The following is a 16,771-nucleotide window of genomic DNA, read 5'->3' on the forward strand; positions in this document are numbered from 1 at the left end:
AAGAATTTAAATAAATTATTTATTTCCAAAATTAACTAATTAATTGGAGAGCAAGGATTCATAATCAATTGAATCTTACACATTAACCAATTGACCGCCTATTGCAATGAATTTGAGATATATGTATCTTCAAGAGACTTACGATTTGCTTTTGTTACCACTTAAGGATTCAGATAATAAGGTGGTACTCCGAGTTATCAGAAACCCCTCAAGTCTTTCACCATGGCTTGACTTTGTAGAATTTTTGTAGTTTAAGTCAAAGTGATTATTCACTTTTTATTTCTTCTACTTGCCTAACCTTGACTTTAAATATTGAGTTTATGATTTGTTTAAAATAGTATTCACTTATATAATTATGAGTTGGAACGGTTGTTACATCAGCCCCCCAAATATTATATAAGATTATAAAATAAAAAAAATACAAAATAAGTAAAATAAAAAAACTAATATTTTAAATAATAAAAAATTGAATTGAGCACTTGTTTTTTTTATTCTTTACAACTTACTTTAATTTTGTTAAATCCTATCTCAACGGGATTAAAAAGTAGACATTCCAAGCTAATTTTTCCAATATTATAAAATTTTTTTAAATTAAACCAATTATGGAGAGATGGGGTGGTCCGGTTGACAAAGAACGTCCCATATATATGTTAGTTGCCTGAATAAATTTCAGAGAGTGCCCGAATTTGGTCTTTTTCTCTATTTATTAACTCGAGAAGACGCTTCATCCCCCAAATTTCACTCTATCCCGTGTAAGTTTAAATTTAGCAAATGTGTAAGTGAAATTCTGACAGCTGATTGCTTGAAAATCTGCGGTTTTCCCTTCCTACCTTTCTTCGTATACTTTTACTGTATATTTCTTACCGCCAAATTCTTCCTCTAATCGCATTTTTCGCGGCGTCCTATTTTCTCAGCCAATAGTATTTAAATTATTTTGGTAAGGACAGAGCGATTCTTCTCTTTCTATTTCCGTTGTAACGTATACAGAGAACAATGCCATTGTTCAGCTGTCAATCACTTTTCTATAATTGAATATAATTTCTTTAAATCTTTAATACCTTAAAAAATAATAATTTGACGATGATTTTACTTTTGCCATTAATTTTTAATAATTTTTACTTTTATATGAGATATAATTTTTATTTTATTATTATTAATTTAAACAATTAAATAAAATAATTTGCATCATTTTATTTTAAAAAAATGAAAAATATGGTTTATTAATTTTATTATAGTTTATATTCATTTTTAATATTCTTAATAAAAAAATATTTAAATTTATATTAAATTAATAATTTCCTTTTATTCGAAATTATGTCTTTCTTCTCTTACTATTATTTTTCTCATGTATATTTCTCTATAGTGTTATCTATGAATGTCTTCTATCTCTTTTTATTATTTCTGAAATTCTATTTCTCCAGATTTAAATTTATTTCTTAATATTACATTTCTTTGATTTTTATAAATAATTTATAACTTTTCTTTTAAATAATTGATTATTTTTATAGTAATTTTACAAAATAAAATAATTTTTATTATTTTATTTATCAATATTTAAATTAATATTAAAAGATATTTTATTTATATATTATTAATTATTTAATATTTTTTTATAATATTTAAACATTAAATTTATTCTTCCTATAATCATATCATAATCATATGATAATCATATCAGACTCTAGATTTTCCTTTATTTGCATCTAAATATTTTTAATCTTTTGACTATTGGAATAACTTTTCAGTGTTATCATCGTAGTTAAATTAATTCGTATATATAATATAATATGTGAATTATTATATACTATGTATGACGCATATACTAAGAGTATCTCCAGTATTTGTGTATGTATGTCTAATACAGTGAAGTGCAGTATAGTGTTAGTGTCGAAACGCTGGATACACCAGCAAGGAATGCGCGTCCAAGCTGAGCATGCGCATTCCGCCTAAAATGGACCTAAACCAGAGAGTACCTCCGATGGACTTGCAAATCTATAAATATAGTTAGTTGTAATCTCTCTCTTGACTTAGATCGTTTGATTCCTCAAACCTCCTAAGTCAACTTAATCTCTACTTTTATATTTAATAAATATTAACGGTTTTACTCTTGACGAAGAAATAATATAATTCTTCCTCAAGGGCAACTCGGTGCGACCACGTGGTGACGCCTTAGATTTATTTGAATGTGTACATTGGATTTTTCTTCCGAATTATGTACATGAAAATAAAACAATTTACTAACAAATGAACTTACAGGAATGTAAAAGATTTAAATTTAATAGATTTACATTTTAAAAAAATATAAAATATATAAAAAAATTATACATACCATTCTTTTTCTTCAAAATGTAAGTGGATTATGAATATTTTAAATGAACAAATCACTTTTTTCACTACTCTTTAACGATAATGAAATTTTTTTTATAAATTATGAGTTTTTAAAAAAATGGAAAAAATTTCTTTTTTCACTGAACTGTCTTAAAAGAAAAAGTATGTTTTCACTGAGAGAAGACTTTTCACAATGAGAATTTTTCGCATGTCTGATGAGTTTTCTCTTTTATGGTACATATTTAAATTTGTATTTTAGGGATGCAGGTAAACTTAAGACAATGTTTAAATGGTGGTAATATTTAAAAAAAGACATATGCAAATTAGGGGGTGGTTGGAGGTCAAAAAGGTGGAATTAGAGCAAACGAATACATTTCCGCGGTTAGTACCACATCTTCATTATTCTTTTCAAATAGTTTTTTTAATTAAACAATTTATTTTATTTACTTCAAACTTGTTTTACATGAAAGAAAGGGTCATATACTATTCCCAGTTGAAAAATCTTATACAAGATCATGTACATTTTCTTGTAAAAATAAATGCTTTCTTCATTAAAATCTCAAAAACGTAAAGAGATAGAGAAAAATGATCAATGACGAAGATGTAGCTGATAAAATTTTGAAGAAAAAGTTTCTGGGCTCATTATGTCAAGATGAATATATTACGAGATAATTGAGTCAGAAAGTCTGATGTTTGTGTAAAAAAATTAAAATAATATGTATTTACAGTGTTTTTTTGCAAAAATGCTATTTTCTTCACTTATATCATATTTTCTGAGTCTATTGTGATGAGAATGTGTTAATTTTAAGAACTGATTTTTTCACCTCATTAATAAAATTTAATTTTTAATGAAAATTGTCTTTTTTGATATTTTTCGACATTTAAATCTCTGTAACTTTTACAATGTCATTTTAATCAAAAAATTTTACATTGTGGCAAAAAAGCCATTTTTTGACACTATTGGCCCGTTTTTTTCAAAATTGAGACGTGATGGACAAGTTGCGTTGACGGATTCGTAATCTACAGGAAAAATCCTATAAGAAGCATCAGCGATTGCTCCTGTTGCAAAAATATATGTTTAAAAGTTCAAGGATGTACCTTTATTTAAAAAAACTACAACACTACGTCATAACCGTTCTCCGCAAAAAATTGTCAAAGTTTGTGTTGATTTTGACCTCCGCAATAGGAATCTCCCCTTATACCGTTTTTCTTAAAATTTAAGAAAAAAATTTTATTTTCGTTGCTTAATGCTGTTTTAAAATTTTTTGTTTTGGTCTCAAAAAATAGCATTTTTTGTGTACTTTAAAATCACACTTTGACAGAAATGGGATCTGCTTATTTTCAAGGTCATATTTGACAAAATATATATATTTATTTTTAAGGCCATTTGAGGAGTTAGATCCTCTCTGATATCCAGTAATTTCCAACTCGCTCTTCTCATATTCTCTTCGCTACTTGTCGATAATGAGAGAACACTGTCAATTAAAGTTGCTTAAGACACATTATATCAGGCTTTATCAACCTAATTTATTAGCTAGTTTAATCTCCTAAAAATAAGTAAAACTTATAAAATCTTTCACGCTTAAATATACAGCTTGGCACGTAACTTAAGAGATATAATAAAATGTGAACCGACAGTTGGTCATTTAAGAAGATCAGTAGTTTAAGACGTAACTTAAGAGATATAACAAAATGTGATCCGATAGTTGGTCATTTATGAGGATCAGTAGTTTACATTCACAAAAAATACGTTAATAATATAAACTAATGTTAAGAAAAGATCACTTTCGTTTAAGTAAATATAAAAGAATCTTTTTTCAGTAAAACCAGCTATAGTAAAGATTTTCTTCAGTGAAGATCCTGTTTTATCCGGACGTCCATTTACGGCTAAGTGTCAAACTTGGGGAAGTTCACCGGCAGCAAGAATTATTTGGAAACTAGGTGGATTTGAAATTGGTGAAACTAATATTTTGACTACTCAAAGAAGTAACTCAACAATTAGCAAAATTAATATACTCCTTAGTAAAGATGATGATGAAAAAGATCTAACATGCAGAGCAGAAAATCCAAGATTTCCTGGTGGTGTTCTTGAAGAAACAAGAACAGTACATGTTACACGTAAGTATTTGCTACGTTGAAATTATTTTTAAGTCTCCATATCTTTTTAGAAGTTTATTTTCAAACATACACTGATAAAAGAATTATAGCGAATACGACAACGCCTTTTTAATAAGATTCACATATAATTACATATGCAACAAACGTCTAAACAAATAATCGTTGTGTAATTTAAAAATATTTTACACAATTAAATCAGTTGGTGCAGAAACAGCACACGGTGTTCTTGAACGAATCGAAGGTTCTTACAAATTCAAGTGAAAAAACCATTTACTTCATTTAAACTAAAAAACAAAGGTTTCCGTACCTCGATTTAAAAGAAAAGTCCACTATTTAAAAAAATTTTATTTTACGAAAAAAGCTGAATTAAAACAATTTCCTATCATGTTTGTTAAATTTTTCCTTTAATCTACACATAAAAACATGTAAAAATGTATTAATTTGAAGCCCTTTATTAAAATTTTCTTTGTTTTTTGGGGAAATACAGGATTTTTATCAAAAATGATCAGTTTTTTTTGTATTTTTTATTTGAAAAATCCCTGATTTTTTCTAAAAATATAAGTTTTTTTAAAAAACAATATGATCTTGACAACGCTATGTAAATCGTATGAAGTCGTGCTCCACCTTAATGTTTTTATTAAGGCAATTAGTATGACAAACTTCAACTATTGGCATATTATTTTCTCGTTAAGAACGAACTTTTCAAGTGGTACCCGTTATCTTTAGCAGCATTTTTCGTGTCTTCACAGATAGTGAGTAAAAATTTTTTTCTGAAAGTTTTTTGTCTCTTAATGTTTAGATATTTCAAAATTTTTTAAAGTGATGACAATGTTTGATGCATATCAATTAGCTGTTATTAATAACTTTTCGACGTACAAAAAAAATTCACATAAACATTTGATGTATTCATTATTTTATCACTATTTTGAAAATGTAGAAAATGGGGAGTTGTGCTCCAGCGTTAGTGGAAAGTTGTGCCTCACATCCTATATAACAGTTTTTAATTCTAATTCGCACTCCCTATTTCTATTTCGCATTATTTATCAATAATTATAATGTTTTATGCAATTTAAATATTGTTCTTTGGTAAAATGAGAGTTTTTACATCTGTATTCACTGTAAATAAAAATAATAACCTAGTTTAATTTAATTATTTTTAAAATAGTTTAACTTTACATAAATTAATCTTCTATTATCTTATCTATTACTTTATTTTACGTAAGTTATATTAATTTTCCACATATCATAATTTAAATAAAGAATATTCTTAAAAATATACGTTTTTTTCTTCAATTTTCAACGGTGGAGAATAACTCCCCATTGTTTTCGAAAAATAATCAAAATTTATATTTCTGTTTTGAATTTTAATTAATCAATCATGCCAAAAGTTGTGTTTGTACGTGTACTAAAAGTTTTATATAATAGAATAGTAAAAAAAAAATTATATAATAGTTTTGATCGAAAAAGAAAACCTGAGAAACTATGGGCAAAGTATGGGAAAAATATGAGAGAAGTATGGTATAGTATGGAGAAACAATGGCTTCCGATTACTTCCCATACTTTCGTTTACACAATAATAAATGACCAGAGAATGGAGAAAGTATGGGAAGAGTATGGGATGCAAAAATTATCAATTTTCTTCAAAAATTTGATTTTTTCGTCGAATTTTTAAAAATTTCAAACTTTTGGAAAAGTCTTTTAAAGAAAAGAAAATTATTTGTTTAAAAAACTTAGTTCTTTTTCTCAAATTTCACAGTTTTGAAAAAGTATGGGAAAAATATATGAGGTGTATGGAAGGCAAAATTTTTTAATTTTTCTTAAAAAATTAAGTTTTTAAAAAAAAATAATTTTCTTTATTTTAAAAGGACTTTTCCAAAAATTTAAATGTTACGGACGGATTTCCGTAATATTTTAATTTTTTTTGCTAAATATTATTTATTAGAAATAATATTTATGTTTATATTTTTATACTATATTGTTATTATATTATAATACTTATACACCTACAACATGAACAACACAAACACATTCACCTATTAAGTTTCGGGAACTAGAATATTTAAATAATACTTCTAAATAATTCAATTAATATTTATAATTTCGTTTTTTTTTTTATTTTATTTAATTTCTAAATCAAAATTATTTCGCAAATGAATTCAGATTATTGAACCTCATATTGCGAAATAATTTAAAATAAATTATTGATCGATTGCACAAGTTGTGGGACTTACACTGTAAAGAGTTGCCACATTATTTTGGAAAATAAGGAAACATATAAAGTATAAAAGTAAATTAGGTGGTTGAACCGATCACGCCAATAGTAAAATGCAAGTTTGCCAAAACTTGCATGGAGACAACGAGGTGTTGATTGCAAAATCAACCCTCCCACCTCCTAAAAATCGCATACCAACAGGGCGTGATCGTTGCCACCAAATTATTGTTCAAGGAGTCCTTAATTGTATTTCCCGCAGAGCGGATGGTTTTTTCCTCCTAAAAGGCGGATGATTATAAAGTTTATTTCACACTGAGAGTGGTTGAGTGTATTGTTTATTCCCCGCAGTAAGGGTTGAAGTAGTTGAGTTTACCTATAAATACAGAGAATATTCCACAATCAGTGAAGTCGATCATTATATAAAAGTGCGTTAAAAAGAGTTTAAAAAAATTAATTATCAAATATAAGTGTTATTGGTGATAAAGGTGCAAAGTCTATTTGAAATTTAAAGGTTCTTATTTAATGTCACAATTATTTATATTTCAAATTAACTGTAAAATAAATTCAGACTTGTTGAACCCAATGTTCTGAATTTTAATACTGGATTTGTGATATTGAAATAATTGTTGAAAAGCAATATTTGAGGCAAGCGTATTAAAAAGAAAATATAAAAGATTAAAAGGAAGGTATAAGACTTCCGCAGATCTGAGAATCATATGTCAAGCACGAGTTTTTAAACTCTATGAGTTGGAAAAGTAACTTGATACTTTTCATAACACTTTATTCTTTATTATTCTGGTGAGTCGCATTAATATTACATATATTAATTAAAACATATCGCTGGGTTAGTGGAAAAAAAGGACACGTCTTGGTTAAATCAAACGGACGTGTCCTTTTTTTCCACTAACCCAGCGATATATATATATTCTAAAAACGAGAAACATACATTACTATACACAGACCACACACACAATTTGTCTTCTTTTATTGAAAGTTTTTCTTTTATTAATTCTTTTGTTTTCTTTGTCATTTCTAATAAATGACAATTTTTTTGTGAGACTTGATTTTTTTTAATGAAGTAGTAAACGGTAAATAAATTGTAAATCTTTTCTAACTAAAACCAATTGGGGAACTGTATGTAAATTATTGGGGGTTCAATGAATAAAAGTAATCTTGTTTTATATTAATTCAACTCTTGATTTATTTAATCACCTTTATACGTATTTATCTCATTTCTTTCTTTATAATCATTTTCGATAAAATACCGTCTACTTGGGGGTGTTGAATGGATAACACTCTGAACAACAGTCCACTACCTTTTTTCTAATTTGCTTAGCGAAGAGCTATAACGCTTTCCGAATAAGCGGAAATGTTAAGTAATAAAAATTAGTGTTATTTCTAATCTTATTATTTTTCATCAAAATTATTTTACTTTATTTTATTTTTGTTAATTAACATCCGTCTTTAACATTAAATTTTTAAAAAATTGGACGAAAAAAAAAATTTTTTTAAGAAAATTGATCATTTTTGCATCCCATACTCCTCCCATACTTTTTCAAAACTTTTAAATTTGAGAAATCTGACGAAAAAAACTAATTTTTTTCAGGGACTTTGTCAAATGTTTGAAATTTAGTTTTTTTTCAGGGACTTTGTCAAATGTTTGAAATTTGAGAATTTCTACGAAAAAAAGTAAATTTTTAAAAAAAATTGATAATTTTTGCATCCTATACTCTTCCCTTACTTTCCCCATACTCTGGACATTTTTATTTTGCAAACGAAAGTATGGGAAATGATCAGAATCCATACTTCCCAATACTTTCATTTTTACGCGGATCCCCACTCTCCCCTACCAAATTTGAGATCTCTATGTGAAAAGATGTGGGCGCCGGAGGGGGGTTCATAGCCATTTTGAGGGATTTTTTGTAAAAATTTATGATTTTTCCTTGATAATCAATTCCAATCAGGTTCGCTATATTTTTTGTAATCTACACGCGAAAATACATATGTGTATCTTTCAGCCCTCTTGACAAATTCATGTGGCCGCTAGAGAGGGGTACATGCCTTGCTTCATTAAAATATTACATTTCGTCAAATAATAGGCAAGTTTTGCATTTTTGCTATTATTATAAAAAAATTATTAGATCGATTTATTTAACAGTTATAAAATTAATAATTTTGTTTAATTAAATGAAAATATTATTTAAACTATGTAGAAAATGGAAGAGGTCTTGGTGGAAATGGCAAAGATAAGGGAAATGTGGACACGGTATGAAGAAGAATGGAGAAAAGAAAAAGATAATGTATTGGGAAAAATTGAGTAGTTTGGAAAAGGGGATTAGTGATAAAGAGGAAGAAAGGAAGGAAGATGTAAGAAGAATAGAGGAAAGAATTAAAGGACTAGAGGGCCTAGAGAAAAGAATGGAAAGTTTAGAGAAGAGGGGAGAAGTTGAGAACGTGGATGGGATAATAGAATTAAAGACGGAAGTAAAAGAGCACAGAAGAGAGATGGAGTTCATGGAGAGGGAAAGAAGGAAGAAGAACATCGTGGTAAAAGGAGCAAAGGCAGATAGAAAGAAGGGGAGAGAGATGGTAGAAAGAGTGCTAGAAGAGATAGGGGTAAAAGTGAATTTAAGGGAGGTAAAGCCTGTTGGTAGGGAAGATGAGGAGGGAAGGGTTGGAATGTGGCTGGTAGAATTGGGAAGCGAGGAGGAAAAGCAAGAGATCATGAGAGCAAAAAGTAAATTAAGGGGGACGGAAGTAAGAATTGATGAAGATAGGACGAGGAGAGAAAGATGGATTAATAAGGTATTATTAGGGAAGACTTGGGAAGAGAGAAGAAAGGGGAACGCAGTAAGGTGGGGAAGGGAATGTTTATGGATTCAGGGAAGAAAATGGATAGTAAAGGAGGGGACAGAAGAGGTGGTAGAGGACGGAGGGGAAGGGGGGTTTGGAAGAGAGAGACAAGAGAGGGAAAGGAGGGATATGTTATTTCTGAGTGAAACATGGGTAGAAAAGAAAGAATGGGAAACGATAAGGAGAAGATTGCCGAAAGGATATAAATGGTTAATGCAGGAAGCGAAAAGGGATTATGTGAGAGGTAGGAGCTCTGGAGGCATGATATCAGGAGTAAGGAATAACATCAAGGAGATCGGGACGGGAGAGGAATGGAGAAGAGAGGATAGTATGGTAAGAAGAATTGAAGTGGGAAAGCAGAAGGTAAATGTGGTAGGGATTTATAGAAGAAGGGGGGATGTAAGGGATGGAGGATAGTAGAGGAATGGATGGAAAAAGGGAAAGAAGAGTTAACCATAATAGGGGGGGAATTTAATGCATGGACGGGGGAGTTAGGGGGATCATTGGAACAGTGAAAAGGAGAAATACGAAAGGAGATCAAAGCATAAGGAGGTGGATAAAGAGGGTAGAAAGATGTTGGGTATAATAGGGGAGGGGGGTTGGACAATTTGTAATGGTTGTACGAAGGGGGATATGGAAGGAGAGATTACGTTTATGGGAAAAGGGCAGACGGTGATTGATTATGTGATAGCGGACGAGAAGACAAAGGAAATAATAAAGAGTGTAGAAGTAGGGGATGAAGCAGATTCGGGACATTTTCCGCTAATAGTTGAAATCGAAGGACAAGGGAAAAGAGTGGAGAAGAAAAGGACAGGAGTAAATAAGAGGGATAAAATGGGAAAGTGGGATATATCGGAACTAACGGAGTTTGAAGGGAGGGTTAAAGAAAAAAGTAGGGAATTTGGGAAGGGAGGAGAAGTGAATGAGAGATGGAAGAGATTGAAGAGGGTAATTGGGGAGGTTAAAAGAGAAATGGTGAAGGAAAGGGAAGGAAATGTGGAAACTAAAAGGGGTTGGTGGGATGAACAGTGTGAAAAAAGTAGGATAAAGTTAAGGGGTTGTATAAAGAAGTGGAGAAAAGGGGAAATAAAGAAGGAAGATTATAATAGGGAACATAAGGAGCACGGAAAATTGGTAAGTAACAAAAGAGAAGAAGGGAGGGAAAGGTATATAAAGGAGGTTGAAAAGGCAATAGAAGAGGATAGGGAATGGGAAGTGATCAATAGGGAAAGAAGGAAGGGAAAAGAGATTAATAAGGAAATTAGCATAGAGGATTGGACGAAATATTTTCAGGGATTAAGCGGGGGGATGGGATATAAAATAAGAGGGGAAGGAAGAAGAAGAGAGGTAGAAATGGAGCAGGAGGAGATAAGTAGAGAGGAGGTGAACGAGGCGATAAATAGGATAAAAAGGAATAAGGCAGCAGGAGAGGACGGAATGGAGGGGGAAAGCTTAAAATATGGAGGAGAAGGGGTTAGAGAGGAGATGTGGAAAATCATAAATTTAGTATGGAATGGGGAAGGATGGCCAGAAACGTGGAAGACAGGATTGGTTGCACCGATCTTAAAAAAAGGAGAAGGGAAAAGGGTAGAAGATTATAGGGGGGGTGACGCTGATGCCAGTTGGTTATAAGGTATATGCAGAAGTAGTCAGGAAGAGGCTAGAGGAAAAAGTAGAGGAGCTGGAATGCATACCCTATAATCAAACTGGTTTCAGAAAGGAAATGGGGACGATGGAGAATATATACGTCCTGAATTACATAGTGAATAGAAATTTAAGGAGAAGTAATGGGAAGTTGGTGGCTACTTTTGTAGATTTGAAAGCGGCATTTCCATCGGTGAATAGGGGGATTTTATGGAGGGTTTTAAAGGAGAGGGGAATAGAAAATGGATTGGTAGAAAGGATAAAGCAGTTGTACGAGGACACCAAGGAAAGGGTGAAAATTGGGAATAGGTTGGGGAGGGAATTTTGGTTGGGTAGAGGGTTGAGACAGGGCTACCCCTGAGTCCAATACTGTTTAATATGTTGATTGCTGATCTGGAAGAGAGAATGAGGAAGAGAGGTAAAGGGGGGGGGGGTTATACTAAGGAATGGAAGAATATATACGCTGGCGTATGCGGATGATGTGGTTTTGATGGCGGAAGATGAGAATGGAATGAAATTGTTAATGAATGAATTTGAGAAATATGTGAGGGAAAAAGACTTAAGGGTGAATGTGGAGAAAACGAAAGTGCTGAGATTTAGGAAAAAGAAGGATAAAGAAGAGATGGAATGGAAGATGAATGGGAAATGTGTGGAAGAGGTGAATGAGTTTTGTTATTTGGGGTATTGGTTTATGCATAGTGGAAAGCAGGATTTGAATGTGGCACAAAGAGTGGAAAAAGGGGGGAAAGCAATGGGTCAAGTATGGGGAATCGGAAAAAGGAGGTTTGAGGATGACTGGAGAAAAAGAGTGTGGCTGTTTGATGCGTTGATATGGTCGATAGTGAGTTATGGAGTGGAAATATGGGGGTGGAATGAAATCGGGAAGTTGGAAAGTATGCATGAGAGATATTTGAGATGGACGATGGGGATAGATTGGAACTGCCCGGGGTATATGTTGAGAGAGGAAATGGGTAGGGAAAAAATGGTGACGAGGCAGAGAAGGAGGGCGAGAAATTTCGAACAAAAATTGGAACAGGGAAAGGGAAGTAAAATAGCGCAAACATGCTGGGGATTAATTAGAGAGGGTGAGAGGGGGTGTAAAAGATGGGAAAAAGGAAGAAAGGATGCGATACAAGAGGGGAGAGAAAATATGGGAAGGGGGAGGGATTTAATCGAGGCCTGGGGGTGGAGAGATAGAGAGGAAAGGTGGAAAAGGATCAGAGAATCAAAGTATAATAAATGGTACAAATTTATCAAAAGGGAGGAAATGCCGAAATATTTGGGTAGAAAATTAAGGTACGAAAGGTGGAGTAGGGTATGTAGGTTTAGAATGCAAGTATTGGTTGGAAGAGGATGAAAGGAAATGTAGAGTATGTGAGTTTGAATGTGAAGATTGGGAACATGTGTTGGATAGATGTAATGGATGTATGGATGGGGAAAAAAGTGTTATGGAAAGAGTGATTTGGATATTGGATGAGAATGGTCAGGGAGAAAGATGGATGAATGAGCTGGAAGATTTGAGGAAAAAGAGGACAGAGGGGTTAATTTAAGATCGTATCCGTGGGGAGGGTTAGTAAAAAAGTAAATTTGAGGATGCCAAAAAGGGCACAAAAGTACTGGAAACGGAAGCCCTGGCACTGGTTGACAAGGCACGAAAATGTTTTTTAGATTGTAAGAATAGGTAGTTATAAGTTAGGTAGTTTTAAGTTGCGTTAGTTTTAAGTCAAAATGTATTTGTAGGTTAAGATTGTATGGTTGGGAGTCTCAAACCCTGTATAATGCAGGGAGAGTAAATAAAGATATATATTTAAACTATGAGTTTTAGTATTAATCAATTTATTGCAAGAAAAAGTAAAACTTGAGATCACAATTTATATCAACTCTAGCAATGATTACTAATTGTATTTTTAATATATTTCGAACTTGGGATAATAATAATTAGTGATAATTAGTATATGACAGTCCCTACAATATATGCTATTAATTCATTTATGTTAATAGTAAATCTGTTGTTAACTAAACTCTGTAACTGTGAATATAGGAACACAAAAAACATATAAACATATAAAATTGATACCCAAAAAAATAAACCACCATGCGAAAAACAATTAGATTGTACCAGATACAGCAGTAAAATTGATAAAAGTGATAGTCTATAGAAACTTTCTCAAAATGAAATGTACTTTAAGCATGGTTTTAGAGGTCATTTTTTCAAACAATGCCAAATAGCGACAAATAAACATAAATCTAAGTAAAATAATGAAAATATTGATGTAAAAAAAGTCGTCTTGAGAATGAAAAAATTGGTGAAATACGAGTTACACTCGCTTATCTAGGATTCTGTTCACGATTATTTAAATGTTTAAATAAAAAAAAATTAATTTTTCTATAATTTTCTTTCAATTTGCTAGTAAATATATACCTATATGTGTACAAAGTTTGAGATGGTTGCTAAAAAATTGTTAAAGTTATGATAAAAAAGAATTTTGAGCTTTTCTCAAAAATTTTGAGTTTTTCTAGCCAATCAAAATTTAAGTCAATTTTAAAATGGTTAGCTATATTTTTCGTGAAAGGACCCCGCACCAAATACATGGAAAAAAATATCCCGGTGAAATTTTTTTATACTTTGCAATTTTATAGTTTATGACCTCCTGATTAAAAAATGTAAATGACAAAACTCAAAAAAATGGACAGATTTTTTGATATATAACATTAAAGACATAAAGAGCAACATAAAAACTACCACTTAAAAGGGTAAAGCGCAAGATTAAAAACGATAAACAGAATGAATTAAATATTCGACAGCTCTCAAAGACAAAAAACATTTATTTCAAAGTGTATAAAGTTCATGTATGGTAAACATGACTACAACCATACAACAACCATTGTTCATACAAAGTCACACAAAACCATTTTATGTACCTAAAAAGCTTATCTGATTTTGTTTTATCACTTGCAAGCCCAGATTGTGTAGTCGGATGTGTAAGAAAAATATTATAGCAGCTACCAACAACCATACAACAACCATTGTTCATACAAAGTCATTGTTCATACATTCATTAAAAGTACCTTAAAAGTCTCCCTGATTTTATTTGATTCTTATAAAGGTTAAAAGAAAATCAGCAAGGATTTTTAAGAACTTAAAATCTTTTTGTGTGACTTTGTATGAACAATGGTTGTTGTATAATTGTTGGTAGCTACTATAATATTTCTTTCACACATCCGACAACACAATCTTAGCTTATAAAGATTAAAAGAAAATCAGGGAGGCTTTTCAGGTACTTTTAATGTATGTGTGTGAATTTGTATGAACAATGGTTGTTGTATGGTTATTGGTAGCTATACTGTATGTTTTTACATATTCGACTACATAATCTTAGCTTAAAAGATTAAAAGAAAATCACGAATGCTTTTCAGGTACTTTTAATAAATATTAAATAAATATTAACTATATTATATTCAATTCCAATTGGGTTCGCTATAATTTTCCTTTAATCTACTCGCGAAAAAACGTATGTATGCCAAGTTTAAACATTCTAGCTCCAAAATTGTAAACGTTAAACAATAATAAATAACTAAAAGAAATATAAACAATAAAACTAAATAAACAAAAGAAATTCTAAAAATTATAAATAAATAACAATAAACAAAATGCTAATTTTATAAAAAGATATCGATAGTTTAAGCCAAAGTCTCTTAGTCCAAGACAATTTAGGAGAGGGGGAAATAAGGAGAAAGCCATTTCAATATTTTATCAACTCTGCAGCGCTAAACTCAGCAAAAGTTGGGCGCCATTCCTTTCTTGAAGCAGTTTTCTTAAAAACAATTAAAATAAAAATGAAATTAAATTCCAAGATACGGGATCAAACACCCAAAAATTAAAAGATAAATTAAAATTTAGCTGCAACATTGAGAAATGTTAAATGCTTTCAAAAGGAGGGGATACTAAATTTGCTGGCTAGTCAGGGTCACACGACCAAAGGAATAAAGAGTCGGGGTGCGAAGAAAATATACCCTTTTGACAAAAGATTAATTACAACCACGGAGGAATAGTAAGGAGACCGATCTTGCTGTAGTAGCGCTTCTGAAAATGTCAGAAAAACATGCACGATAAGTGCCAGTTTCACTGCATTCTACTCAACCACCAAAGTAGCTGAGCATGCGCATTAGCCATGTGCTCTCTCTTTCTCTCGCAAAAAGTGTGCGAGTGAGATCTGGCTGACGTATATTTCTCAAGTCTTCTATGCGTGTTAATTAATTAATAATAATATGATAATAATTAATTAAATTAATTAATAAAAAACAAATGAAGCATTATTTTAAAGAAATAATGCTCAAACACCAATTTGCTTGAACAAGAGGCCGGTCGACCATATTAGAAAAATCTAATATTTTACATTTTTACAAGAAAAAAGAATATTTACGAGTGTTGCAAAATTACTCACTTTTTCTATTAAAGAAAATCAAACGTCCAAAAGAAGTTCCTTGTTAGAAGATTCACTTGTTACACATAAATATGGGACGTTTCACGTCAACCGGCCCAAAGCTCCATCCAAAATTCTAATCAACTTATTACGGCTCAAAATAATCGTCAGCTCATACTGCTTCGAATAAAAAGTGGCGAATTAAAAAATTCAAAATGGCGTCCTTACTGTACCATGTTTTGCAAATTTTTTTAATAACTCAGCAAACAAATGTATTAATTACCTGGAGAAAATAATTGCAACTTGTTGGATAATGGATCACTCTTATGTTTTTGGGGTCGCTGATTACGAATCTGAAGTCAGATTTTAAAAATTTTTTAAATTTAAAATGGCTGATCCAATATGGCGAACAAAATTTTTTTAAAAATTATCAGATTTGCTTGAAACTTGTTACTCGGGGATTTTTGGGGTCGGTGATTACGAATTTAAATCTGGATTTTATAAAATAAGATTGGTGGTTCCAAAATGGCTAATAAAGTATTTAAAAATTGGATGGATTCGCCACCCTTAACTCCATAAACCACCCCTTTCACATTATTCAATTAGTTGTTTTAAATTTTTCTTCCATACAAATTTAGGCTTCATTTAAAAGATCTTAAATATCATAAAAGTAATTTTTCAAAATACTACCCTTAATCCCCAAAACTACCCCTTAATATAGAAATTTAAGATTTTTTTAAATTTACTCTACATAAATCTTTTATAATTTTAGCTAATTTGAGGCTTTTAAATAGCCTTAAATTAAATTTTTAAAATTCTGCCCTTAAATTACTTTTTTAAAATTTTTTCTTTCCTTTATAAAAATTTCCTCTATATCATTTTTTTACAATTTAAGCACAACTGAAACTTTCAAATATTCTGAAACTGAATTTCAAAAACTGTCTACCATTTTGAATTTTTAACAACTTTTACATCAGAATCGTGATCTGTGACCTGATTTTTAAAAGTTGACGTAAGATTCGTGATCCTCGACCCCAAAAATCCCCGAGTAACAAGTTTCAAGCAAATCTGATAATTTTTAAAAAATGTTTGTTCGCCATATTGGATCCACCATTTTGAATTTTGAAAATTTTTAAAATCTGACTTTAAATTCGTAATGAGCGACTCCAAAAACCCCCGAGAAACAAGTTTC

At 30.9% G+C, this 16,771-nt stretch overlaps 1 protein-coding gene across 6 annotated transcripts in view; it reads left to right on the forward strand.

The window, feature by feature from the left end:
- The window catches only part of LOC127276942 (neural cell adhesion molecule 2), a 1,005,192-nt gene that overhangs the window by 336,090 nt on the left and 652,331 nt on the right, over positions 1–16,771 (forward strand). For all 6 annotated transcript variants that reach the window (XM_051297698.1, XM_051297696.1, XM_051297701.1 and 3 more), the window contains one exon: positions 4,150–4,446. In XM_051297698.1, coding sequence (XP_051153655.1) covers positions 4,150–4,446 — 297 coding nt within the window. The remainder of the gene's footprint in view (positions 1–4,149; positions 4,447–16,771) is intronic.

Source organism: Leptopilina boulardi, unplaced genomic scaffold (genome assembly GCF_019393585.1).
Source record: "Leptopilina boulardi isolate dan_hultmark-lab unplaced genomic scaffold, ZJU_Lbou_2.1 LbouV2_161, whole genome shotgun sequence".
Classification (NCBI taxonomy): domain Eukaryota; kingdom Metazoa; phylum Arthropoda; class Insecta; order Hymenoptera; family Figitidae; genus Leptopilina; species Leptopilina boulardi.